We start from the raw sequence: 26,012 nt of genomic DNA, 5'->3' as shown, positions 1-26,012 counted from the left end.
TCTTGAATGCCTCCTGCTTATTGCTGCAACATTTATTTATGCAAAGATACATTGAAGTGCTGACTGGTAAACCATATCTTTTAAAGTCATGGACAAGTTAACTCTTCAGTTGGATGATAATTTTTATTGCTGCATTAAAATGCTCCATTTAACTTGTCACTAATTCAGCTGATAATCTCTTTCAAACAGTGAATCTGTGGTTTCTAGAATTGCCAGTTATTGATTGTGGTTTGTATAAATAAGCTTTTATATGAAGAGATATATCAATACTAATGAAAAACATGCTAAAACATATCATATGGAGAGCTTTTAACATTCCATGATTTTTATTGGTTTTCTCTTTCCTGAAGTATCACTGCCTTTTTCTACAGCCTTTGTATTCTCTGACATGATAGTCATGGGAGTCTGCTGTCATGTGGGTTTTGTTCTCTAGGAGTCCAATAAGTGGCAGTTCTGCAGTAGGAAAGGTGGCATTAACTTGCCAGAACAGCCCTGCATGTGGAGTCGTTTTCAAGTATCTCACAACCACTGGGATTTTGCAGCTGAGCACTTGACATCCTGCAGACTTGTAGCAGTGGGGTGTATTAAGTGAAGAGAAATTGCAACAGAAGCTCCTCTTTGTGTGTTTGGGATCTTTCTGTATGGCTTGCTCATTTACAGAAAGGCAAAGGCTGATCATTGTTAAAATCATGGGATTTGGAAAGCAGGTTTTATCCTCTTCAAACAAATTACTTTATTGCTGTTGTTTGGAGTGCCATTTTGATCCTTAGTGATCAAAATTTAACTTAAATACATGGGTTTGACATTGTAATTACTAAAAATAATTTGTTTTCAAGGTGAGTGGTATTAGTATGGTGTGTATCACAACAAATCCATGTGTCTAATGAGAATATGATTATGAGTCTGAGTAAGCAAAGTTACCTATGGCTTCAATCTAGACTTGGCCTGTGATAAGCATCTTGCATAATCTCATCTAAGGGAGTTCTGAAAAGCAGTAGGGTGATATGCTGCTCTAATTGCTGGTGGCTTACCTGAGGAATTTGAAGTGGCAGTGTGCACACTGCAGTTGTGTGGTGTCAGGTTAGCTGACAACCTGTCTATCCTCAGCTGCAATTAATGATTTAGCTGGGTATGTTGTGCTTTATGGCCAGTCAGCAAATGCTTTAAAGGACATATATGTAGTGGAACTTTACCTTTTGTTTAACAGATTCATATAATTGCAGCTGTTTCCCTTCCCTTCCTTTATGCATAAACTTACAAAGTTCTGGTGTTAACACAGTGTACCAGAGGATGGAAGAGATTGCAGCATGGCTCTGGACAGGCTGATCCTAGAAGGGAATGGGAATATGTGAGATAAACAGGTGACAGAAGGCTATTAAGAGGTACCTTAACATGGATATGGGGATCAAAATGCTGAGTAGATACCACCACTGCTGACTGGAACATGCTTGTCTTTCTCTAAAGTAGCCTTTAGCTTATGAATCTGGACTAGAGCTATGCCCAAGGGTAGTATGAACAGCAGTGGAGGTTACATACAGTGAATGTGAAATGAGTAAGGAGTCTTGGGCTCTTTTTAGAAAGAAAAATTAATCCAAAATTTGGAAAGGCTAAACAGAATTTCTTTAAAAAACATGAGCAGAAGTGTTCTCCAGGAGGCTTAGACACTTCATGCAGTGCTAAAGTGTCTACCTCTTCCCATGCATGGCTTTGAGCAACACAGAGTCTGGCTGTTTATAACTGCTTTTGAAAAGTTGCTTTCATCCTGAGGATGGTTTTTGGTTATTTTATAAAATATAAACATCCTGAATGAATTCCCGACTTTGTTACATAACCTGTGAGTATACTTGTGTGTAACACCGTGAGGAATAGTGTAATTTTTTAGTTCCATTTTAATGTGGTTTTTTTTTCTGTGCCATTTCTTCCTTAAGTAGTTTCTATTCCAGGGTGAGAGACATAGTGTTAAGAAAAGAAACTTCTGAGAATATAACAGTGACTTGTGTTTCTTTTGAAAGCATACTTTTTGTGCTAACTTCCCATCAATAGCATGAGGTAATTCATGTAAGCTGAAATGTTCATCTTCTTGGGGATGTCAGTATATTTGTTTCCTCAGCTATATGTACAAAATACCTTTTGCATAATCCTGTAATACAGGTGCTCAAATCAGTTTATAGCTGAGCATAGTAATTTTCTTTGAAAATATTGGAATATATTCAGTCAGTTGCATTTGTATTTGCTTTTGTCCATTTCAAAATACAGGTGTAAAGGAGACTAATGGAAAGCCATAATGCTCTAGACTGAAAGTCTTCTTAACTCTAGTCTTGGAGTCAAGGTAGCCTAAAAGGAGCTTATGTTCCTAAAGAATGGAACATTACCATTAGCTTACGTGTGCTACAAATCTTTACATTTTCATTTTAGGGAGATTGCATGTTTGGTGTCACCAACTTGAAGGCAATAGATCTTTCTCATGCATTGTTACAGATACAGTACTGGAATTTCCTATGAATAAAAAAACTAAAAAAGCATTTTACATCTTTTTAGAAAAGAAAAAATAAAAAAGCCTGATTTTCACACCTCAATATTTACTTTGAGACTTCATGCTTTAATTGGTTTTTTTGGCATCTTTTAAAAATAACAGCATTAAATAATAGCATCAAATTTCAAAGCAATGTCACTGTCAGACTTTCAACTCTACTGAGTTTTTCACTTGTTTAATCAAAGAAAATAAGATTTTGGGATGATAGAGCAGAAGAACTGGTTGAGTCTAGCAGAACTGTTGTAACATGCTTCTTAAATCTTGCAAAGATAAAATGACCATGAAAGTAGTTCTAGAAGAAAGGTTGGTTTGTGACTAAATGCTTCTTAGTGAGTGGAGTCTGCAGGTTATTTGAAGAAATCATGGTTTGAAATGCAGTGTGAATAAGTAAGGTGAGAATCAAGAGAAGCTTTCCCAGTGGAATTTCCCTGCCCAGTGCTGTGGCAAGTGTTCATCTCTAATCCCAAGGCAGCCAGTGACTGGGAGCTGAGTGTATCTGCAAGGTGGCTTTATCCTCATTTTATGTTTTCTCTGGATGCATAATCCTGACCGAATTGTGTGGAAGTTCTTTCGCCTTTGCTCTGAGTCAGGGTGGCGTGTCTGGAGTGGCTGTGGTTCTGAGGAATTTCAACAACCACTTACTTACAGAATCTTTTGTCTTCTTATTTCTGCAGCTTACAAAGGTGACCAGTAAAGTTCTCTCTGAGCAGCCAAAAAGCAGACAGCTCATGACTTCTGATCAGGACACTAAAGTTGTGGCTGAACCGCAGGTGCAGCAAGTACAAGAAGTTAAGGACGGTTCTCATCTAGTAAGTATTCTAATTGCATGTTCCCCTGGTGTGCTGTAGGAAACATTGTGTTTTCATTATGTCTTAATCAAAATTTTAGGTCAGAACATTTTAGAAGACAGTTGGCTGACAGAAAGCATTGAAACATTAAACAGCCCGAGCAGAGCTGTTGGAGGTGGTTAATTCTCCATACTGACTAGAAACCTCAAGTTAGCTTGGCTTCAGCTCTTTGGGGGGATTTACATAAACTGCAAGATATGACAGTTTGCAGTCATTTAAGGTACAGGGTTTTTAGGCTATGCAGGAATTGTATCACTAATCTTGAACCAAGGTCCTTGGTCCCACCTTGCCATGTGAGGGCAGTGCAGGGAATGCACTTTGTATGTATGTGTAATTGAGAAAAGCACAAACCCATACAAGCAGGAGTTGGCAGTCTGTAACAGGAATTTTGCTCAGTCAGTTGTGCCAAGTGGCACGTGCTGCTGTTGCTGTGCTGCTGTGCAGGATCCAGTGAGTGGCTATATGGGATGCTTTTGGCAGATCATACAGTAGACTGTACTGTGTGCTTATATGTTGTAGTAAATGCTGCATATGTCTTCAAGAAGATTGAAGACCTTGATTTTTATTCAAATACGTTCAAAGTTTTGTCTTTGTTAACTATATATTGGGAGGAACGTTTCCTCCTGGGACATCTCGAAGGGTTTGGTTTCATTGTATGTTCTTCCAGGAGTTTCACTTGTGCTATGCTAAGGAGCAGGTACTTCCTGCTTCCAGCTTAGCTTGGAGCAAGCACTAGGGAGCATTCTGAAAAACCCCTGCTTTGCTTTTCTAAGAAAGCTGGTGCACTTTTTGTTTGTTCCTCTTCCTCCCTTTTTTTTTTCTGAGTTCTCTGTTATACATTTCTTAGATGTGAATTTTTACTTATTTGACAGTAGAGGAAAAATTCAGTCTGGTTTTCTGCCATACTTCTGGAAGCTGAACTATTGAGGTGTGCTGTGTTTGGGTTTTTTGGTGGTTTTTTTTTGTTTTTTTGGGTTTTTGTTTGTTTGTTTGTTTTTCTGTACCCAGAGTATTAGTGCCAATAAACTTGAGTAAGAGTGGCTTGCAGATTTTTTTCAAGAGCTTGAAGCTGTCCATGCATTTCAACAGGTGCATTAGCATTAAAGGCAATTTATTAGTCTTCATATGGGTGCCAGTTCTTTTAATTTGACATACTAGAATTTTTATTAAAAAAAACTGTATTTAAATATTAATTCCTGTTCTTCCCTACTTACTTGGAGAAAAAGAGCATAACCATTTATTTATATTTCAGGAGACCTTACTGTTCTTTTCATGGGAAGAGAAAGCTGATGTCAGTTTAGATATCTTGGATATCTCCTAGTACCCATAGTGCTATTATAGCACATTTCAAATAACTTGTTCTATTGGATTAAAGCTTTTCTTTGGCTGAGTATTTTATCTGAAAAAGATGAGACCTGTAGCTTATTAGGCTTTAAGTTATACTGATATGATACTCTTATGTGCACAACATCAGAAGGTCATTCTGGCATGAGCATAATCACCAATATATTCTGTTAACAGTGGTGTTTTCAAAATGGTCCCTTGTGTAATGCCTCATGCTTACATGAGTTGATTTTTGCCAGTGCTTCAGGACTTCACTTGCAAGTTCTGTGAACAAGATTATAGTTGAGAAAAACTTCACAGAGTGCAGGAAAGAGTTAGCAAACTGAAATCATTAAGACACTTCCATCTTTCCATAAATGTGATAGGAAGGAAGAAAAAACTGGAATCCTGGCTCTATTGCCTTTAGCAAGTCCATACTTGAGGTCAGGCAAAAACCACCTGCTGTTTGCTAATTATTTTGAGATCAGTGGTCTAGACTGCAAAAAGACATAGGTGCATGTTTGTGCTGGTCATTATTTCAGTGTGCATGTGATATGGGACCATACAGCTCTGGCACCTAGTGAGCTTTCTAGGGGTCTGTTTTTAATAGACTTATAAGAGATGTGCTGAATTGCATTCCCAGCTGTTTTGGCTGTGCTGTTCCACTGGGTTCTCTTGATACACTTTGTCCAAATGCTTTTGTTCAGGAAGAAAGTTATTTCAATGGGGAATCTTGATACATTTCTGTAGGTCCTGTAAAAATAGGTATTAGGCTAATTTTCATCAGAAGTGGCTATATAACAAGTATTTTTTTTCCTCTTTGAACAGTAACTAAATTTTTCTAATTATGAGCTTAGTCATTCTGTAATTTGGCAAGAACAAAACTGAAGACATTCTACTGTGAGTAATGTTGATAGGTAATCAATAGTGACTAAATTAAAATGAAGGTTTTGATGTTTTGGATGGAATCCTTCAGAGATCACTTTTCAGGGTTGCTGGTTAAAGATACACAGGTCACTTTTTCACAAACATGTTTCAAAGTCTTAACCTCAGAGTGAGTGAGACAGTCTTCTGCATTGAAGTAGCTATGAAACTATGCTATTTAAAGCATAATCTAGGTCAATCACAAGTCTAGTATGATTCTAGTATGGTTCTACTCTGGTTGGTTCATTTCCAACACAACCAGTCAGTTTGGCTGATTCTAGTGGTATTTACCAGCAGAATTTTGCACATAAGTTGTTTGAAGGAAATTGGCATCTTGAGGATCTTCATGGATTTCTTGTCAATAGTAGCTTAGGCTTACACATTGGAGGTACATAGTTTAGAGGATACTAGCAGATTCTTAACTTTGATGGTTTTCTTAGCTTTGGGAGTTAAATGTGCTTTTTTTTCAACTTCATTGACCTAGAGGTGGGCTTTGTCGCTTCAGGTGACATCTGCCAATAGACTATTTGTATCCTGATTTGACAGTTACTCTTTCTGAGAGAGCCCTTGTTAGGCTGGACCCAGGAGAATCAGCATTTAAAAAGCAGTTCACTCCATTTTAACTCACTTCTGTGCTTCCTTTTCAATAGTAACTCTTTGCTGCTAGAAATTAGGTTACTCTGAGGGAAGAGGCCAAGCTGCCAATCCCATGGTGGAGGTAGTTTGTATGTCCTGTCTCTGCCAAATTAAGATTCAACTGACTTTTAGTGCTAAAAGCATGCACGAGTCTTTTTCCTTGCTTATTGAGCCTAAATTCTTCCTCTGCCATGCTCACATTTGAATATGTGGCCTCTCAGAGCACTTTCCAAGGACCAAAGAATTTTCTTTCTTTGATTAGTCAAATTAAGACCTGATGTGGAAATTTGAAAATATCTTCAGAAGGGATTCCTGTCACCAAGCGACAACAAGTTCTGCAAATGTGTGTTCCAGTGCAGGATATTACAGTAGGGCCATTTAAACTTGCCATCTGATTGCAATATTAGCATCACCCATTCTTTCCCTAGCTGAATAATTACCAGGTGCTGCCATGGGTTTCTGTTAATGGGAATTCTAATCTGTGTGGTACACTGATGTTTGTTAATCCTTATAGGTACTGTAAACAAAAGTTCAATCCTACTGTTGTTCAAAGCAGGGGGAAAATATCTAGAGCTTCCTGAAAGATGGCACTTAATTGTACTTACCAAAAATGTTTTTCTTAGGAAATACTATAAAAGGATGTCTTAGGTTTATTGCTGCTGGATTATGTTGTTCAAAAATCCTTTTGCAGCCCATTCAAGAATAAGCCTCAAAATGAAAAGGAACTGAGGAAATCAAGTTTACTAGTTTAATACAGGACCATGTGCTCAGTGAAAATTCAGTATACCAGATAAACCTTAGATCATTGGACAATGCAGTTTTACATGCAGTATGTGCGAATTTAATGTTAAGCAGCAGTTTGTATAATGAGTAGGTGGTATTCAAGAGATCCTGACTAGCTTTAAACAAGAAATGGGAGAATTAGGCTTTACACTGAACATGTACAGGATCAACATCACAAAGGATCAATACTGGTTGGTGTTTGCTCTTTCTGTCATGGTATTCTAGATTTAGGCCATAAGAAAAGTGAATAAGGCCATAAGAATAAGTTTATACATGTAGATGACATCTAATGCTCATGTTTGATTATTTCAGAGTGTAGAATATGTACTTAAACTCTTATCAGTCCATTAACCATGATCTATTGGAGGGAAAGTCAGGCAATTTGATCAGCTGTGTCAGAAGCCTGCAGTGGTGTCACTGCAACATCTGTTGTGAGGCTGCTCTTCTGTGTTCCCTTCCCTGGTGATGGGCATGGCATCAGGTGTGGCCTGGGAGTGCAGCATAATCACTGTTTCTTCAGAACTTGTTACAGTTGCATGACTTTGTTATAGAGAAAGAATAAAGGAAATTAGAATTTGGTAGGTTGTAAGGATTGCTTTGGCTTGTGTTATTGTAACTTTGAATCTAGATTGTTTTTAAATTTAGGCCTATAAGGCTATATATGGGATAAACCCTTACTCCTTGGCAAAGAATAAGTACATTGGGAAATGAAAGAGGGTGAGTATACTCTAGTTAATAAGCATGTTGACATCTTGCCTTCTGTGTAGGTGTGTACAGGATATAGGACAAAATACCTATTAAAAAAAAGTAATTGTTCAGGTTATGAAAGTGCTGCTTCAGAGCACTTTTGTTTCATGCAGTCAGAAAACCTGTTTAGGCTTTGAGTAGATGAGCAATATACCAGAGCTAAAATATGCATGAATAAAGAAAGAAAAACCCAAACAAAATAACAAAATTTACTCCCCAGACGAGCTGGGCTCTGAAGTAGCAGAGCATGAACTCTGTTAAGTGCTTTTCAAGTTGGTGGCAGTGTTAAGCTTAGCCAGAAGGTGCCTCGAGTGATGTAGCGTAACAGGAGTGGCATTTTCTGCTTAAATTCATGTTGCCTTTTTTTTTCAAGTTGTAATCGCACACTAAATAGTATTGAGAAATTTGACTTAATGAATGTGCACTGTAGCTGCTTTAAAATAGAAATTATCCCTGGAACCCTAAGATAAAAACAAAGGAACAAGTACAAAATGTGCTCTTACACATGAGAAGGGTATGGGAAAACTGGAATAAGTTTCTGCTTGCCTGAACTGCTTCACCCCTTTTCTTCCCATTAGTTGATAGGAGAAGTGGTTGTTAAGGCACTGGAAAAGTGGACTTTGCCCTGCTCTGTCTCTTAAAGACACTTAGCTCCTCTCTAGAAAGCACGAGTTAGTAATGGCTAAATCACAAGGGGAAAAGTCTTTCTATTTGTTTATCTGATAACGGAGTTTTCTGAATAATTGTGAATTTTTTCAGTATTCCTGTGACTTTAAGCTGACATTAAAAACAGTTAAATTGTTTGCTCATGGCATTTCTTCAAAAAAACTATTCTAAGTAACTCCCTCCCCCTTTGCCTGTTCTCGGTTCCAGGGAATGCTAAAGAGAGGAGTGACTTGGCATAGTTTTCAGTCTGGATCCAAGCATGTTGAATAACTTTGTCCCAGGGGAGAATTGAAAAAAATGCAGCAGATGGCAGCAATGATGCATCAGACTTCCTATCCTTAGGAACAGTGTAGCTGCAGGCACTTGGAGTCTTCCTGGGTCGGATAGGGGGCAGGGGGAGGGTAGTTTTCCTCTGATTTTACTTTACAATTCCAAAGCAGACTTGCTGAAGAGGGGATGTACTTTTTTATCAATTCAGCAATCTTTTATGGTCAGAGTTAGTGGAATATTAGTTGTCATAAGGTGCACAACCAGTGGAAAAATAGCACTGAGTTCAATGCTCATCTGGAAGAACATTGAAATAGAGTTTAAGGGTCTGTCCTGTCTTACTCCCTTTTCAATATCTTTTAAGTAACAGAGGAGGGTGGTGCTGTAGTTGTACACTCCGTAAGCTCTCTGAAGTATGGGGTCCAAATCTGAAATAATAGCAATGCATTTGAGAGAAGGTCCAAACGATGTGAGGTAATGGAAAGGCAAAGACGAACAAATCTGTTTAGGGCACAAAAAGATTGCTGGGTATTTTCAGCTTTTTTATTGGGCTTTTATATTTGAAGAAACAGAACCACTTTTTATTAGCAACTGCAAGAACTTACAGTAATAGAAGTATTTCAATATGTAAATACATGTGTATAAAAAAGGTTTAGTTGTTACAAGGTCAGGAGGAGTCGGTATATGTACAACAATGAAAACTACTGAGGACAGACTTTTGGAAGGAATAGCATTCAGTCAAATTACTTTTTAAATATTTCTGAGTTTTACTAAAAGGATACACAGTTTTCTTCTGAGCTTAAGTATAATTAATCCTGTCACAGTACCATGAGGTGGGTAAATGATCTTGAGGCCCCCTTCAGTGCTATAAGTCACTGAGGAATTATGTATTCTTTTTTTTTTTTCATGCAGATAACAAATTTTAAAAAAAGGCTTGGAACAGAATTAGCTTCTGATAAGGTACAATGACTGCTCAATGGAATACATGAGTCTTATCTATCTTTAGCCTGTTTTTCCTAAAGAAGTAATTGTGGTGTAGGTTCAGCTCTGGGGGAAGGGAGGTGAAGGAGAAAATGGTCCAGAAAGTGTTTGATCTACATGTCAGATTTAAACATGTCAAGCCAGAATGCATTTTAACTTGTGTAGAAGGTGGGAGTTGTAGTAAATATGAAAACAAGTAGTTTCTGGCATATATGGGCATTGTGAAAGATGTCATTTAAATATTTTAACTATTTGGATGAACAAAACTTTTTAGGAAACAATAGAAGTTCATAAGACTCAGTAGTACTCCTAAACAGACTGTAATCTCATTAGAAGGAGTATTTGGCTTGAATGTTAGAGTGTATATGATGAAATACTGAAACATTGCTCAGCAACTGGGATTTGGACTTTGAGTGGCAATGACATATGAACCCCTGCATGGTTTTAAAGTGTGCTATTTTTGGCAGTTGGGTGTTGGCTTGTCTCCTCAGTAGCCATAGAAAGTTAGCGTAAAGAGGAAGGTGATTTGCAATGAGAAGACCCTCTGACACTACTTATTAAACATGGGCTGCTGCTTCAGTAAAGAATTGAGTAACAGCACGAGTGAGGAGAAAACCAGCTTGTTACAAAAATCTGTGGAAGAGGAAGCACCAAAGTCAAGGATAAGTAAAACTTTATCTTCAATTTTTGGAACTGTGGAAAGCCAGGATCTGCATACAGTGGGAAGGACAGTTAATGGGGCAGCTGTGACAGTCGGCATTGAACGTGTTTGTGGTGATGATTGCGCAGTGTCAGATTCTAAATCTGGTTTTTGGGGTAGAAAAGGAAAATATTCGTCATATAACAGCATGGGGAATACTCCCCATGCCAGCCCTAGGAGGACGTATGGCAGACCTTTTAGCTTCTTTAATTCCTTTAGTCACCTCTTGAAAGTCTCTGGTACATATGGAAATCTGCAGAGAAGTGAAGAAAAGAAAGATAAGATTATTAAAAAAAGAGCACCTAAAAAATTTAATAGTAATGGTCAGCATGTGAACAATATAGAAAATAATAATAGCAATATTAATAATGAAAATGCAGCTTCACAAGAGCATTGCTTGTTTGATCATATTTCTAATTCACATGTAGCAGATATCATAGACAAAGGCTTACAGAGTGAAATTTCCTTAAATAGAAATTCTCTAGAGGATTATGCAGTTACATGTGACCATTCAAGGCAAAATGAAACAAGAGTGAGTGTTGAAGACAGCAAGAGTGACAGCTTACAGAAAGTTTCGAGTTCATATAGAGAGATGTCTCCAACATTTTCCTGTCTTGATGTAGACAACAGTCAAAACGTGAAAGACAAGGAGTTTTACAGCATTTGTGTTGTAGATGCAGAAGATCTGAAAGGGGATGAAGAGGTGCCAGCTACTGTGCATGAAGAGACTGCAGCAGACATAGATAACTCAGCTGTTACTGATGAAGGAATGTGCGCCATGGCACGACCTCTAGACAGAGGGAAGGAATTTCCAATGCAACAATTGGCACAAGTGGAAGCTAAGTTTAATTCACAGAAAGAACTGTTTGAGTATAAAAAAGAGGATAGATCAAACATGGAGAAAAAGGATACAAAGGAATGTTGTAGCCTAGACATCCAGTGTTCTTTTGATCACTTATTGACTGACCGGTGTCAGGTGCAGAGGTTAAATAATGACAGTACAGTAACAGATGTCTTAAAAGCAAAAGTGCCTGGTGAAATCATCCCTGAGAATCAGCAAGAGGACATATATACCATGGGTAGTGCTGCCAGTTGGAATGAATCACTGCATACAGGTTGTGATTCTGTGAAGCCTGTGTATGCTGCTGGAGAGGACCAATACAGCCCTAACTCAGAAAAGGTGAAAAACAGTGATCATATTTCCAATGTATTATTAAACACTGGAGTATCTTATTCAGGAAAAACTGTGGGAAGTCATCATTCTGATGTTGTACCACTTGTTGTGCCACTGACTAGGCATCCCTCCAGTGTTGTAGAGCAAATAAATACTGAACAGGTGGTAGACAACATAGGGGGTAACTTTAAGTTATCATTAGAGTTACATGAAATGGACAATGTAGAAAAACTTGATGAAGTCTGCTTTCTAGAGCCAGAAAGTGAAGTAAACTCAAATGTGGAAAAGAAAACACTTGAAAGAACATATGGTGATAGCCAAACATTTTCACCAGACTCTAGTGAACATCACAGCAGTTTTGAAGAATCCTTGAAAGATGGAGAGAAATGCACTGGTATAGTTTTGCATAGCTGTGAAGCTTTGAACGTGACTGAAACACAGCTAAACTTGGAGGAAGGTTCTGATTTTCAAAGTCACATTAAGGGTTGCACTGAAATCAGGACATCATGTGAAGCTGCAGTCCACAGTGTCATGGAGGAGGAGATCTGTGTGAGTGCCTCTGAACTAAAAGGTGACTTTCTTGAGGAAGCTGGTAACTTGACCAGAACTAGATCAGGGATAAGTGATGGCACTGTGACATCTCATGCACATAATCAAAGCACAGATGAAATGTTCCTAAAGGAAAACAGCCTAGAGTGTGAGGTTTCACAAGAGTTAGTAGAGAATAAAGGTAAAGTATGCAAATATTCAAATTCAGATGACAAAACCAGTGTCTCTTCTGTATCTGTGGAATGTGAGCATATGAATAAAATAGATATGAACAGCAGACAAGATAACCAACAGGATGTGTGTTCCTTCCACACAGTGGAAGATCAATGGAGTGCAGAGACTGAGTCAGCCAAAACAGCTGGGCATGTAGTAGAATCTGTAAAACAGACAAAATTTGAAGGTCAACTAAATGAGTCCATTGATAACAAGGCAGAAAATGTAAAACAGACTCTGGATGCTAACATTGCTGATTGTGATAAAGGCATCTTCAGTTGCAGTGAAGGCTTGGCTGGCAGTCAGAATGCTCCCTCTGACTCCGCTGTACCTGCAGTCACGGACAGTTGTATGTACAGGAGTGTAAAATTAAAAGATGCCACGAAAAATCTGGAAGATGCCAGTAAACTCTTAAAGACAGACCATACCTTTTTACCTGTATTGTGTCAAAATGCATGTTCTCATGAGCATGACAAACCACCAGAAGAGCCTGAGTTGTGTCACTGTGCCAGTCCAGAGCCAGAAGTTGGGAACACTCAAGTTTCTGTTGGGCCTTTTACTGAGGAAAGATCAGAAACTCATGAAAAAAGTATGTGTGATGTAAATGAATGTAATTTCCAGGATGGTGAAGTAAACCAGTATGTCAGCATCCACGCAAAGGAGAACCTCACTGGTTTTGGTTTATCAGCTGAGAATCTAGAACCTTTTACCAGGGGGAATTTGAAGCAGTTGCAAGCCGAGACTACTGAACTGAAAAACACCAGTTACATATTAAATACTCAGATGAATGACTTGACCACAAGCTGGGAACAGATGCAGCCAGATCACAAGATTTTCTCAAACAAAGAGCTTGGAGTTTGTGTTGACCCAAAGCAGGTAGACAAATATGCTGCTACTCCTTCCTATGAAATACCCGGTGCCTCTCCTGGTGCAGCAGGATTTCAGCAAGGCGGAGAGCAGTGTGTGTTAGGTCTGATGGAAGATGGATCAAGTGACCAGAAGCAGTCCTACGACCCGGACAGACAAAATCCCCACGTTGAAATGTGGTCACATTTCGTCAGTCTTCAGACTGGCAATGCTGATTGGACAAATCAGCTGCTTTCTGACATGGTTCCTTCTGGTAATGGTGAATATCTAGTGGGCTTTTTATGGAATAATGCAGCTTCTAATGATACCATGAAGAATGACAGACTGTGTATAGTTAATGAAAACTTCCAGAATGAACCTGAAAATTTACCAAGTGCTTCATATGCAGTGGAAACATACCCATATCAGCTGCTGGCACCGGAATGTGCTGGTACGTGGGGATGGCACAGTAAAGATGAACTTGTAAGTATTCTGCAGAAGTGGTTTGCTCTTAAAGCTTAAAGCTGAAGCTAGAAGTTTGACTAAGCCAAGTCAAACTGTGGTTTCTTTAGTTAAATAATGTTGTTTTGTCCTGAACCTGATGACTCCCTTTCCTTTGAAAAACCGAATGCAGAAGTAAAAAATTTTGCTGAATATTGATTTTTTTTTTCTGTTTACTTTGTGTGAAAGTTCAGTCATTGGCAAAGTAACTTGATTGCAGGTTCTCAGTTTCAACTGAACTTAAGATAAACAGTGTGCAGAAGGGAAGCTTGCTACAAACAATTCTCAATGCTCTTTAGCTTTGTATAGGAAGAAGTGTTTGTGGATTTCCTGAAGTTCTTGTTTGGTAGCAATTAGGAAATCTTTTCCTCACTTCTGGAGGTGAGTAGTGCTGTAGAGAGGAGTGACTGCAGGAGAAGTAAGAGGGAAGAGCTAGGCTGGATCTTGGCTAGCTGGGCTAAGAAACAAGTGAAGCTGTCTGGACACAATCCTGAGCTGCTCTGTGGACCCTGCTCAGGCAGGGAGGTTGGGCTGGATGACCTCCAGTGGTCCCGTCCAGCCTTACCTCCCCTCTGCAGAAGTCAACCTGTAACAGCTGCTGCTCCTTTTTTCTTCCCTGCTGAGCTTCCCTGAAATTGTTCCCCTCGCTGGCTGTGTTGGAACAGCTGCTCTGACCTTGCCCTGCACTTGCAGTGTGGGCAGTGGATTGTGCTCAAGGCTTTTTGCTCTCTCCTGGGGGAACTTCTTATATTAAAAATGGAAACTGATGGATCTTGCTGTCATCTTTGAATCTTACTATGCAAGTAGTTATGTCAAACACTTCCACTTTTTCTAAGTCTTCTCTGTCATTCAGGAGATGTGTTTAAGTAAAATTTTAAAAGTTTTTGTTATTTTCTGGATATATTCTCTATGCACTGTGATAATAAGTATTTGAATGCGTGTGTTTAAGAAGATTTAAAGCTTTGTGGGGTTTTGGAGTGCCTGTCTCTAAACACTGCAATGCTCCTAGCATCTGTAAATTTAGGAAGCAAATTTTTAATAAGCTTTTTTCGTGTGTCTTACCATGAGCAATATTCTTTCCCAGTGTAATTACATTAAAACACTCAACATATATTTTGTGTGGAATAATTCAATGCATTTTGCTCAAACATAAGCAAAACAAGTCTCATATTACTCTAAAGTATTCTATTAGATGTTTGCACTGCAAAGAGCCATCTCTCTTAAGCACAGATGTGGCCATTTATATGATGGTTGTCTATAACCATATGTAATCATTAAATGTGTCCATTTCCAATCCAGGTTAAAAGAGATTATCTTGACATGATTTAACTGGATATGGTTATTCATTCTTTCTGTCCTAATGCTCTGTTCCTCCTCTAAGTGTAGTAACAGAAGTTGTCATGCACATTTATTGCTTTCAATTTTCCATAATGTTCCATTAAAACTGTTAAGTGTTTATATAATTTCAGAAAAATCCCTGTAGTTTTGTATTTTCTTGATATATTTTTAAGTATTATTTTGCAGATACAATAGATACAGATCTAACATGTTAGATTGATGTACAGATAAAAGTGTAACATATGATTAGCAATATAATCAACATCAAGAAGACATATATATTAGAGAACTGCCTGAAGTCTAGGTCAAGTACAGACTGGGTTAGTCTGTCAAAGGCAAAGAATGAAATGTTTGTTGTCATTTGCTCTGCTTGATAACATTTTCTGGTGGTTTTAATCAGGGAAATGAATACTGTGCAGTACAGTTCAGTTGTGTTTGTACCTGAAATGATTATGGGAACTCAGTTAATATATTCAGGTGTGAAAAAACATGACAGTAAAATCTTGAGTTGTATGTCTGATACTGTTATTTGAAACTGAATGTATCTGTGCACCAGGGATTTCAGGATTGCTGTGCATCCCTGAAATGCATAATCAATTTCTTTTTGCAGGAGTCAACCAAGGTTTCTGAGTTAAACCCCAATGCAAAGGTGTGGGGAAATCATATGTTACACTTGGAAGCAAGTGGTGCCACTGATGGTAGCGTGAGCAAAACGTGGGAAGAAATACCTGACCAGCCTCCAGATTCCTGTAAAGAAGGTATGAACAAGAGCTTCTGGCTGTTGCTCAAGCAGAAATCAAAATTTAGTGCAGGACTGTCTCAATTCTAATTTTCTGCTAAAAAACGTAAAGCAAGTATGTAAGCACCTTTATTTCAGATGTAGTTTTAACTGTGGCATGACTGTGATTAGAAGGAGCACTTGTGAGTGTGTTTGTGGTGTGTGCTGCAGGACTGGATGCCAATGGCAATGGTGACAAGAAGCATCAGAGCACGGTGCTGACGGAGCTGCCGGAGCCGAGCGCGGCCGTGCCGGGCTCAGAGCAGGCGGACATGAACCCTTTGGCTCTCGATCATTCCGAGTATGAGTCTATGCACGAAACCACCCAGACAGGTAAGGGAAAGCTAAGGTGTGCTTGGACTTAGCTTAAAAACAAACTAAAGGTGTATTTTGGGTGAAACAGTGAACATCTAACGATACCAGTTTTGTTGTTCAATATATGCATTCTTTAAACAGACCCTAGGAATTCCTGTCTGTTTTGCAGTCTAACTTGGACATGTTCAGAGACCAGTCTCCTCCTTGTTTAAATCTTACAAGGTGCTGCACAGAATCAAACAAATACATGTTTCTAGTTGGGTCAGGTGCTGAGGTGAGATTCACCTACAGTTCGTGTCTCAAGTAGTAATGTTAATGTGGGGAAAGACCCGTTTTGTACTTAAAATAGAAGCAACGTTTTAGTATTAACTTCTTCACATTCTTGATTAATCAACTTCCAGAATTTCTCTTCAGTGCAACTGTTAGAAGCTGTAGTCTATACCAGATGGTATGTTTTAAGAAGCTTCTGGAAACTAGCATAGAGATTCACCGTGCTTATATTTCATTGACGGGGACAGAAGGTCTGCAAGATGCATGTAGAATTACTACTTGAACTGAGATGAGGGATGGGAAGTAGAGGAAAATGTGCTGGGTGTTTCTTGAGATTCACAACAGGTCTGTTCATTATGCTTAGCTGATTTTGTATTTAAAATTACCAGTACAGCATCCATTATAGCTGCAAATCAAGGCAACTGAAATCAGAAAATCAGACATCATTGTGGTATCATCTTTGCTTATATTTGAAAACTGAAAGTTCTCATTGACTCTTGTACTTAAGGGTAATATTGGGGAATATTAAATAGTAACTAGCTGGCAAATAGGAAATTGTATTAATGGTGTCTCACACTCTAGAAGGGAACAGCATTCTTCAGATTAATGCTGGAACTTATCAGTGTGTCCTTTATGTGCCCAAAATAGTTAACTTTTAACATGAGTTCAATGGTGTTGTAAAGAGCTGAGCAGCAGGTTGATCTGTTCCATTCGATGAATAGTGACACATGGTCCCAAGTCTGAAATCTGATTTTCATTTTTTAGTAATTATATTTAAAAATGCATATAAAAGGAAATGTGGTTAGAACAAGATACATGTATTTCTCAGGTGTTGGTGTTCTCTTCATCAGAGTAGAACACATGGAGAACATGGGTGGGAGAAAATTAGAAGTTGCTTTAGGAAGAAGAAAGGCTAAGGAGAGCTGAATAAAAGGATGAAAGTTAATGAAGGGAAGGGTATAGAGGACAATAGTTGGTGTGAAATACTTCTAACAATTTACATTGTTCATGTAACTATGTATTCAGATACATACTTACATGAACAATGTGCTACTGAATATTTTGCAAATCTCAAAAGGCCACACAAAACTTGTACTCTTTAAACACTTCTCCCTCTGACACAATGAGTTTACTCTCTACTGACATGGGTATATTGTGTCTAAACTAAAAGGAATATGAAGTTCATATTTTCCATGGGATAATTTTTAAACTTCTAAATACAAGAAAGAAATTAATTTTGCCTTTTTAACCAAAAGATTGTAAATTGACTGCATATTTATTGTTAGTAGATTGGATATCTGCTGATATTCCAAAACTATATTTTTGAAAACCTTCTCTGAATTAATGTGTTGGTAATTTAGACTGAGACCAGAAGTATGGAGTGCCTCCATTGCATTGTTCCTTGCATTGCATTAGTCAGGGTTTCATCAGCTAGAAATTTCATCAGCTAGAAATTGACAGTGTTTACTTTGAAATGTTCTTGTAGCTGTTCTAAAAGTGCTTCAGATTTTTATGTTTTTGGAGAACAGAGGTTAACAAGTAAAGTCAGACATGGTTTCTTTTTTCTATCTTAAATAAAAGTGTTGCCATGCAATTTCAGGGGTTGGTAACTAATACATAATGAACATCTATTGAATTTGAAAATTCATTACTAACTATGTAGTCAGTAATAGACATGATGGCTTGTTTAAAATAGATATTGTGTAATATAGCAGAGCTACTTTTTAATTTGAAGTATTTTAATTATTAGGTGGAAACGAACAGTTGCAGCCAGAAGGTCAGGAAGATTTACGAGAATTACTGAAAAAGACACTGGAATTCTGTTTATCTAGGTAGGTATTTACCTAAATGTACCAAACAACATTTCTTAGTTGTTACTTAAAACTGAGTGGAAAGGATGAGAATTTGGAAAAAGTAACACACAAATTTCAGAGTGTTGTGTTGATGTACCTCTTAAAGCTTACCTGAAACCTCTGTGCCTAATGCATAAACTACCAAAAATATGGTTTGAAATAAGAGTAGTTACAAGCAATTACAGATCAGGTGAATTTTTGTGATCTTTACTGGTCATAATTAAAACTGAGTAATTTAAGCCATTTAGCAAGCTTTAAGCCAGTGATTTTCATTAATTAGCGAAAATGCTGAAGGAATCTGCCTTCTACTATGTAATGAATTTTTGTCTTAAGTTTATTGGACAAAGTTTATCTGTGACATTTCTCTATTTTTTTTCTCCCAACAGAGAAAATCTTGCCAGTGACATGTACCTTATATCACAGATGGACAGTGATCAGTATGTGCCAATAATGACAGTAGCAAATCTTGATCATGTCAAGAAACTCAGTACTGATATGGATTTGATTGTTGAAGTGCTGAGATGTGAGTAGAAGTTCCTCAGTGCTAGAAGGCATTTTGGTTATTGGTGAAGAACTATTAATCTGAATTTTTCATCTCTTCTTTCTTATTGTATTGCAGTAAAATGCCATTATTTTTCTGTACAGCATTAAGTAGCCCAAGCAGCTTAGATCATCACAGTTATAGGACTGTAGTTTTATCAAAGCTACTCTGTATTCCAGCTATTGAATAATGATCTATGCACATAAGAATTAATGATTTTAAATTGTGGGATGTGGTGGGACAACTCACATGATTGGGGGATCATGATGGATCTCTCTAGACTGTTCTGGAAAGACAGGTGGGGAAGAAGGGATGGTGGAGTCTCACTCTTTTAAGGAGAACCTTGAATGGATAGAAATCAGCTGCATCAGTTCATGGAAGCTCTGTGGGGTACCTGTGGGGCAAGACATTCCAAGGGGGATCTTACAGCTGGCTTCTGCTACTGACCTAAACCAGGACAATAAGGCCAATACAGCAATATTTGTGTCACTTAAGGGAGCTTTGGGTCAGCCAAACCTGGTTCTTACAGTCAGTTTCAATGGCTTATAGATATTTGTTGGAAGAACAATACAGCAGCTCCTGCCATCCATCAAGTTTCTGGAACATGCAGAGGACTGTGTTCCCATACAAGTGTTAGATGTGCCAACCAGCAATGAGGCACTGCTGGACTCACTGCTCAGAAACTGAGGAAACCTGCTCTGTATGTCTCAGTCAGTGGGAGCCTTGGCTGCACCAATCATAGAACTGTGGTGTTTGGGGTCGTGCTGAGCACACTGAGTGTTTCTAAGGTCTTACATTTTGCAAGAGCAAACTTCAGCTTGCTCAGAGCACAGCTGGGAAGAATTCTGTGGGAAGCTTCCATGGAAGATAAAGGCACTAACTATACTAGTGCTGAGAGTTCTCTCCTGGAAGCACGAAAACATTTCATCCCCTGTAAAGGTAAGGGAAGTAGGTGGATCAAGAGACTCCCTTGGCTTAACTCTGTGCTTCTGAGTCTGCTCAAAACAAGAGAGAGGCATACCAGAGATGGAAAAGTGAATGAATACCTGGTGAGAGCTACAAGGGCATTGTCAGGGTGTGCAGACATGCAGTTATAAATGCATGTCTGCACACCCTGACAATGTGAAAACCTCAGCTTAGAGTGTATTTGGCAAGAGCTACAAGTTCTGTAAAAAACTAGAAAGTATTCTTCAGGCATGTAAATGATGAACAGAAACATTGTCTGCTTGTTTCTTAATGTTCAAAAATATTGGAGGCTCTGCATTGTATGTCTATGTTCACAACATCTTTTGGAGTGCAAAGCTTCTAGGTTTGTTGACAGCTGAAATGCATTCTTGTCTTTTCTCTCTTAGCGTTGCCTTTAGTTCAAGTGGATGAAAAGGGGGAAAAAGTTCGGCCAAATCAGAATCGCTGTATTGTGATTTTACGTGAAGTACCTGAATCTACTCCCATTGAAGTAAGTGTTCCCTTGTTCAGTAAAGAACACTTTTCCCTTAGGACTTGGAAGTCAGATTTCTTCTAGATTTCAATAAGCACATCACATTTTTTATTACACAGTTAATTTCTAATAGAACTTCTTAAACTTAGTTTATTGTCTTTGTTTGGATAAGAAATATTTTTGGTAGATGCATGTTGCTCATAGCAAGGCTGTGGTAGAACCTGTAGTTCTGCAGAGGGCTGAGAAACTGATAGTGCTGTCTTTGGTAGAGATACATCATTTTCTTGGGCTTTGTCCTACTTATATGCACTTGGTACTCAGATCCTTGGATAAATAGACAAAGATGAAAGAAGATGAATCTTAGACTAGAAAAGGCCACTGTTGCCCCTTGAAGCTTGCTCAAGTAAAGTAGTTAAAGCTTTGTAAACATTTCCATAATGCTGAGGTGAGAGGTGTCAATAAGTCACTAAGGATCTCCCCTGGCTTGTGGAATGAGTGCAAGACTGGAGAACTTCATTATTTGAAAGATACTTAATGCCACCCTGATGAAGCAGGGACTATGACTGATGAAAATATTAGAAAAAATTATGGGGTCATAATTAAACCATCTTGAATTTTCAAAAAGGAGAAGGTGCAGATTCTTGATGATGGGTATATATTTTAGTTTCTCTTCTATTTAATTTTGCAAGGAAGACTAAAGATTCTGAAACAGAATGCTCCTCTTAATAACCATCATACAAAAATCAGAAGTACTGCAGTTTAGAAACTGGTAACAAAAAAGTAAGTGGCCTTAAACAGAAACATGAAACAAAATGCTAAAAGGAATTGGAGGGAAGAAGTTGGGTATATGCTATGTACATAGCTTTAAAATAGTGGCTACTTCTAGCTTTCCAAAGGAAATGTAGCCTTACAAAGACTGCCTAACTTTTAGTATTGTAGATTTTTTTTCTGTTGTGAGTTCATCAGGTTGGATATATTAACACTGGATGTTCACTCTTAAATGTTTGACAGCAAAGTTCTGAGGAGTCTTTATTTTCAGAAGAGTTGGTCTCCAGTGAAATGTCTTATACATTTTGTTTAAACTTGTTGTGCTGGAAAAATGTGGACTTAACTAAATAGATTTAATAGCCTATGTTTTCTAGCACAGCAGAGTCAGGCTTTATTTAAGCAGCAAAATTCCAAGATGCTGTAAGGCCTCCCAAGTTGTGTTGCCTTTTGATGCTGCTCACCTCAGATCTGTGACAAAACAAAAAAGTATGCAAATGAATTAAAACAGATAAGAAATCCAGGGTCTGTTTTTTCTGTAGAAACTAGCCAGTGGTGTTTGAGGAAACATAAGCCCTGTTTCAAATACGTGAATCTGTAAACATTTGAGTTAAAGCTTACTTGCAGGTTTCTGCTGAAAAGGCAGGACTTTCCTGTCCCATGCCATATGCACAGGTTTTCATGTGGCTCCATGTTTTTGGGGACAGGGGAGAAATAGACATCTTTCTGCACTTGATACCAAGTTTAAATGTCTTCTCTGGCCTAAATAGCTCCCAGCCAGACCCCTCTTGCAGTATAGCCTGAGACAGTGCTAGTTTTAATTCCTTCCAGGGCAAGACTGGAGAGAGCTGACACTACTACAGGTGTTCTGAACTACTCCATTATGTTTTGTAAGCCCAACAGTGCTTTCTGTCTTTCTTTCTCAGAGCGTCAGAGTTTTGCAGTTTACATTGATGTTTTCTTCTCTCCATCCTTCCCCCCTCACCTCCCCACCTCCTTATCAAACCACTTTCCCCAGGAGGTTGAAGCACTTTTCAAAGGAGACAATTTGCCTAAGTTCATCAACTGTGAGTTTGCCTATAATGACAATTGGTTCATCACATTTGAATCGGAAGCTGATGCACAGCAGGTAATGCTGTTTTTTGAGCTTATTAGAATGTAAAAGTAAATAAGGATGATAGGAGGATGAATTGACAGGTTGTAAACTGTATTACAAATGTCTTAACAACTTGAAAAGAAAAATACCCCACACTGCAAAAACAGTAATGCTTCCCCTTAGGTAGTATCCAGTTTTCAGTAACTATTAAACATAGCACTTAAGAGGTTTTTTTACCTTGTTCACATATCCTGGCTTCCTGGCTAAAGCTATTATTTTTTTGTACTGAGAGTGTTGACTTTTTTTGGGTGACACATTTAAATGCTTCAATCATAACCATTAGAATCTTGTTTTAATGCTACTGAAGCACTTAATGATAAGTTAAATGTTGCTAAATGAGGTGATGTATGAGATTTTGCTATACTGTAACATTAGCAGACACTCCAAGAATTATTGTTAATCTTAGCCTGTCAAAACTTAAGTTCCCTTTATTTAAATTGCATTTGACAAATCTAACAATTTCTTTTTTGTAAAGGCTTACAGATACCTTAGAGAAGAAGTGAAGACTTTCCAAGGAAAACCAATTAAGGTAAATAGAGGTTTATGATGTTAGGGGTGGTGTGTGTGTGTATGTTCTGGGTTTTGTGGTGCTCACTGTGATTTCTAATATAAATTTAAGTAGTCCAATCTTAGCAGCTTTTTGACCTGAAGGTGGGTTTAGAAATGTAGCACATATGACTTCAGCTCTCCTCTTGCTCATTTCTGGCAGTGGTGTATCCAGCCCAGCATCAGGCAGCAGGGGAGCATTCCTGCTGTCTCTGCAGTGACTGATAAGTGTCCAGTAAAAGTTTGAGAGTTGCTAATTTGAACCATCCTGATATAATTTGAAAGACTACTGTAATAAATAATCTAATCTCCTTTGCAGGCAAGGATAAAAGCAAAGGCAATAGCTATAAACACATTTTTGCCAAAGAATGGATATAGACCTCTGGATATGAACCTCTACACACAGCAGCGCTACACAACATCCTTTTACATCCCTCCAGTATACAGTCCCCAGCAGCACTTCCCACTGTACAGCTTAATTGGCCCACAGACCTGGTCAGCCACACACAGCTACCTTGACCCTTCATTGGTAAGTCTCTTGATTCTGGAACAGTTGTGTTCTTTTCAAAGCTGATACTATTTTCTTATTGAGGTGTAGGAAGCATACCTATCCTGAAGAGGGGAGTTTAAGATTCTGATTCTTCTTGAAAAACAGTCCTTCAAAATCCTTGTCATGGTGTACAAGATGGATTATTTGAAAATTGTGTCTGATCTCAGACTGGAGTGTGATTCTCTTCTTAAACCTTTTAGGTTTTGATGCAGTTCCTTAGTAAAGACTTGTCAAGATACCAAGATCTTCTAACAGGAAGTTAGGTTGCAGGTTAACATGCTGAATTGCCCTGTTTGGCATGTTCTTAAAGCAGAATATTTTCTGTGCAATGGTAACATCTCTTTTAGCAATGAAAAGTGAAGTAGCTTTTGCTAATTACAAAAATCACTTTTAAATTGCTTTTTATGTTATTTTCTTAAAGGGGCTATTGGTAAGGCTTGAAGATAGGGTGGTAGCAATAAATCCTTAAATACTCTAATGAGATATCTACTCTATCCTGCAATGCTGCTTCTGTCTTTTGCATTGTGACACTCATCAGAATTACCTTGGCCCTTTTAGTTGGCCTTAGTTACCCTACAAATATGAGGAGTTTCCTATAATGACTGGGAGGCTCAGGTTTCCTATCTGGAGCCTCTTTCTCCCCTCTGGAGATGCCTCTTTACTTGTGGCTCAAAGAAACGAGGGGAGCAATGCTCAAAATTAGAAGTTCTTTAGATGTTTTTTTTGGCAGAGGATTAAAGTGTCCTTGAACAAACTTGAGCAAATATCCTCTGTACTGAACCACAGCTAATTAAAAAGTTGATGTGCTAAACACTTCACACACAGGGAAGGGAACCAGAGGCCTTGCAGGGGGAGGCGTTCTGAGGGGGGATGAAGAATGCGGAGGAGACAAGGTAACACAGTGAGCAGTGTTATTCCAGGAAAAAGCTGTCTTGTTAAGCAGCAATGAATGTGAATCTGCCTGTAGATAAACTGAGACTGACTGTTGCACAGTCTTGCTCTGGGATACTGAATGAGCTGGATGGAAATAGTATGAAAGACACAGATTAATAAACCACAGGTTCAAGCACATCATACTGTGTTTCTACCTTATGTTATCCTGTAACTTTCTGTATCCAAGAAAGCTTACTAGTCCTATCCTTTGGGGAACACTTGATGAGTTTGCTAACATTGAAGATCTCAAACTTTTCTTAGTCAAAACAGGAAATGAACTGTCTGTGCTTTGCTTTTCACTGTTCTGCAGTGCATTGTCATTGGTTAGCTGCGTGTTATGTACATGACTGTAACGTGATGTTTCTTGATTCTTTTGTAGGAAGAGCTATATTTGAATAGAAATCACTTGAGGAGAACAGGGACCATGAGGAACCATGGCACAGCAATAATTTTCATGAGACAGGGTTGCAGTTTGCATGTAGAGACTTGTGTGAAAATACAGCAAAGTTTCTCTATTCTGTTTCAACATAAACTCTACTCTCATCTCTAATTTGAGATTGAATACCCCAGTCATGTGGGCAATACCATTTTAGTTCTGAAACTTGAATATGGCAACACATGTCCTCAGTATTCTAAAACCTACCTCATTCTTCATCGTGTACTTAAATCATATTTGAGAAAAGATCTAGTTTTTCCTGTTTGGGAAAAAAAAAAAGAAATTGAAAAGAAAGTATATTTGAACCAGTCAACTTCTGTGAATGCTTTTGGTATTATTGGAAAACGGAGAATTTTTTTTTTTTCATCCAAAAGGATCACACATCATTATAAAGAAAGAAGAGTTGAATATTGCTAGGGTCCCTGATAAGTTCAGTGTCTTCTCATTTTTTCAGGTTCAGTGGTTGCTTACTAGCTTTGATGGAATTTTTCAGGACTCATGTTGTAACTCTTAAACCAGAAACACTTCAAAGCATATTTTGATGAAACTTTGTTCCTCAAGGAGCTTTGTTACAGGCCTTCTTTAATGGCCTTTTTGTGAAGCCTGAGGTAGCATTTGCTGTCATGCATGCTAGGTTAGGCTAGCAGTAGTTTGATATGACAGCTTTGGTGTTAAATTTTGTTTTCCATTGATCGATGATTTAACTTGCACAAGATTGATGATTTGACCTTTTTCAAGTTTAAATGTACCTTTATAGCAAATGGTCTTAATCATAGCTGTTTCTCAAAGCTTAATAGAATGTAGAAAGAATCTTTTTGTTCTGCATTGTAGTTATTTTCAGGGGAAAAATACAAGCAAGCATTTGCTGGCGCTAACAATAACATTAAATGAAACTCACACATTCAAATAAAAAAGACAAAAGTGTGCTAGTGAGGTTGGAGAAATGACTTTGAACATGCTTCAGGTTTTGAGGCATGTACAAGTCGTTAGTATGCACGCAACTCAGAAAATGTTTTGCCAATGTTGTTTCTTCAGACAAGAAGGCAGTGTTTCACATGTAGAATAAGGTGATAATAAGGTGATCTGAAAAGCATCAGAGTTCCACTTAACATCCACTTATTCTCTAGGCTTTATTTAGATGTCACATGGAAGTAGAATGAGGAACTAAAAGGAAGTTGTTGGGGTTTTTTTAAGGGAGGAATTCATGTACAATTATAAGAGAAACAGTTACAGGCCACGTTGATTAGAGGCTCTGACAAAGAAGTATCTTGGTACTCCGAAGCCATGTGTAGTATGGTGTGAAATAGGAGGAGAGCTGTTTAACTTACAACCAAGAATTTTGGCTTGATGTTTTTCAATCCTCTTGAGCTGTCATAAGTTGAAGATGTGTAGTGGCTGACTT

At 38.2% G+C, this 26,012-nt stretch overlaps 1 protein-coding gene across 2 annotated transcripts in view; it reads left to right on the top strand.

Moving 5' to 3' along the window:
* Positions 1-26,012, top strand: part of LARP4B (La ribonucleoprotein 4B) — a 55,935-nt gene that overhangs the window by 15,106 nt on the left and 14,817 nt on the right. For both annotated transcript variants that reach the window (XM_036405034.2, XM_036405025.2), the window contains exons 2-10: positions 3,208-3,342; positions 15,640-15,787; positions 15,979-16,140; positions 18,143-18,224; positions 18,632-18,768; positions 20,139-20,242; positions 22,008-22,118; positions 22,621-22,674; positions 23,011-23,220. In XM_036405034.2, coding sequence (XP_036260927.1) covers positions 3,262-3,342; positions 15,640-15,787; positions 15,979-16,140; positions 18,143-18,224; positions 18,632-18,768; positions 20,139-20,242; positions 22,008-22,118; positions 22,621-22,674; positions 23,011-23,220 — 1,089 coding nt within the window. In that variant the 5' untranslated portion in view covers positions 3,208-3,261. The remainder of the gene's footprint in view (positions 1-3,207; positions 3,343-15,639; positions 15,788-15,978; positions 16,141-18,142; positions 18,225-18,631; positions 18,769-20,138; positions 20,243-22,007; positions 22,119-22,620; positions 22,675-23,010; positions 23,221-26,012) is intronic.

This window comes from Molothrus ater, chromosome 1, assembly GCF_012460135.2.
Source record: "Molothrus ater isolate BHLD 08-10-18 breed brown headed cowbird chromosome 1, BPBGC_Mater_1.1, whole genome shotgun sequence".
NCBI classification, from domain to species: Eukaryota; Metazoa; Chordata; class Aves; order Passeriformes; family Icteridae; genus Molothrus; species Molothrus ater.
The sequence above is the reverse complement of the archived record's forward strand: the minus strand, read 5'-3'. Positions and strand labels throughout refer to the sequence as shown.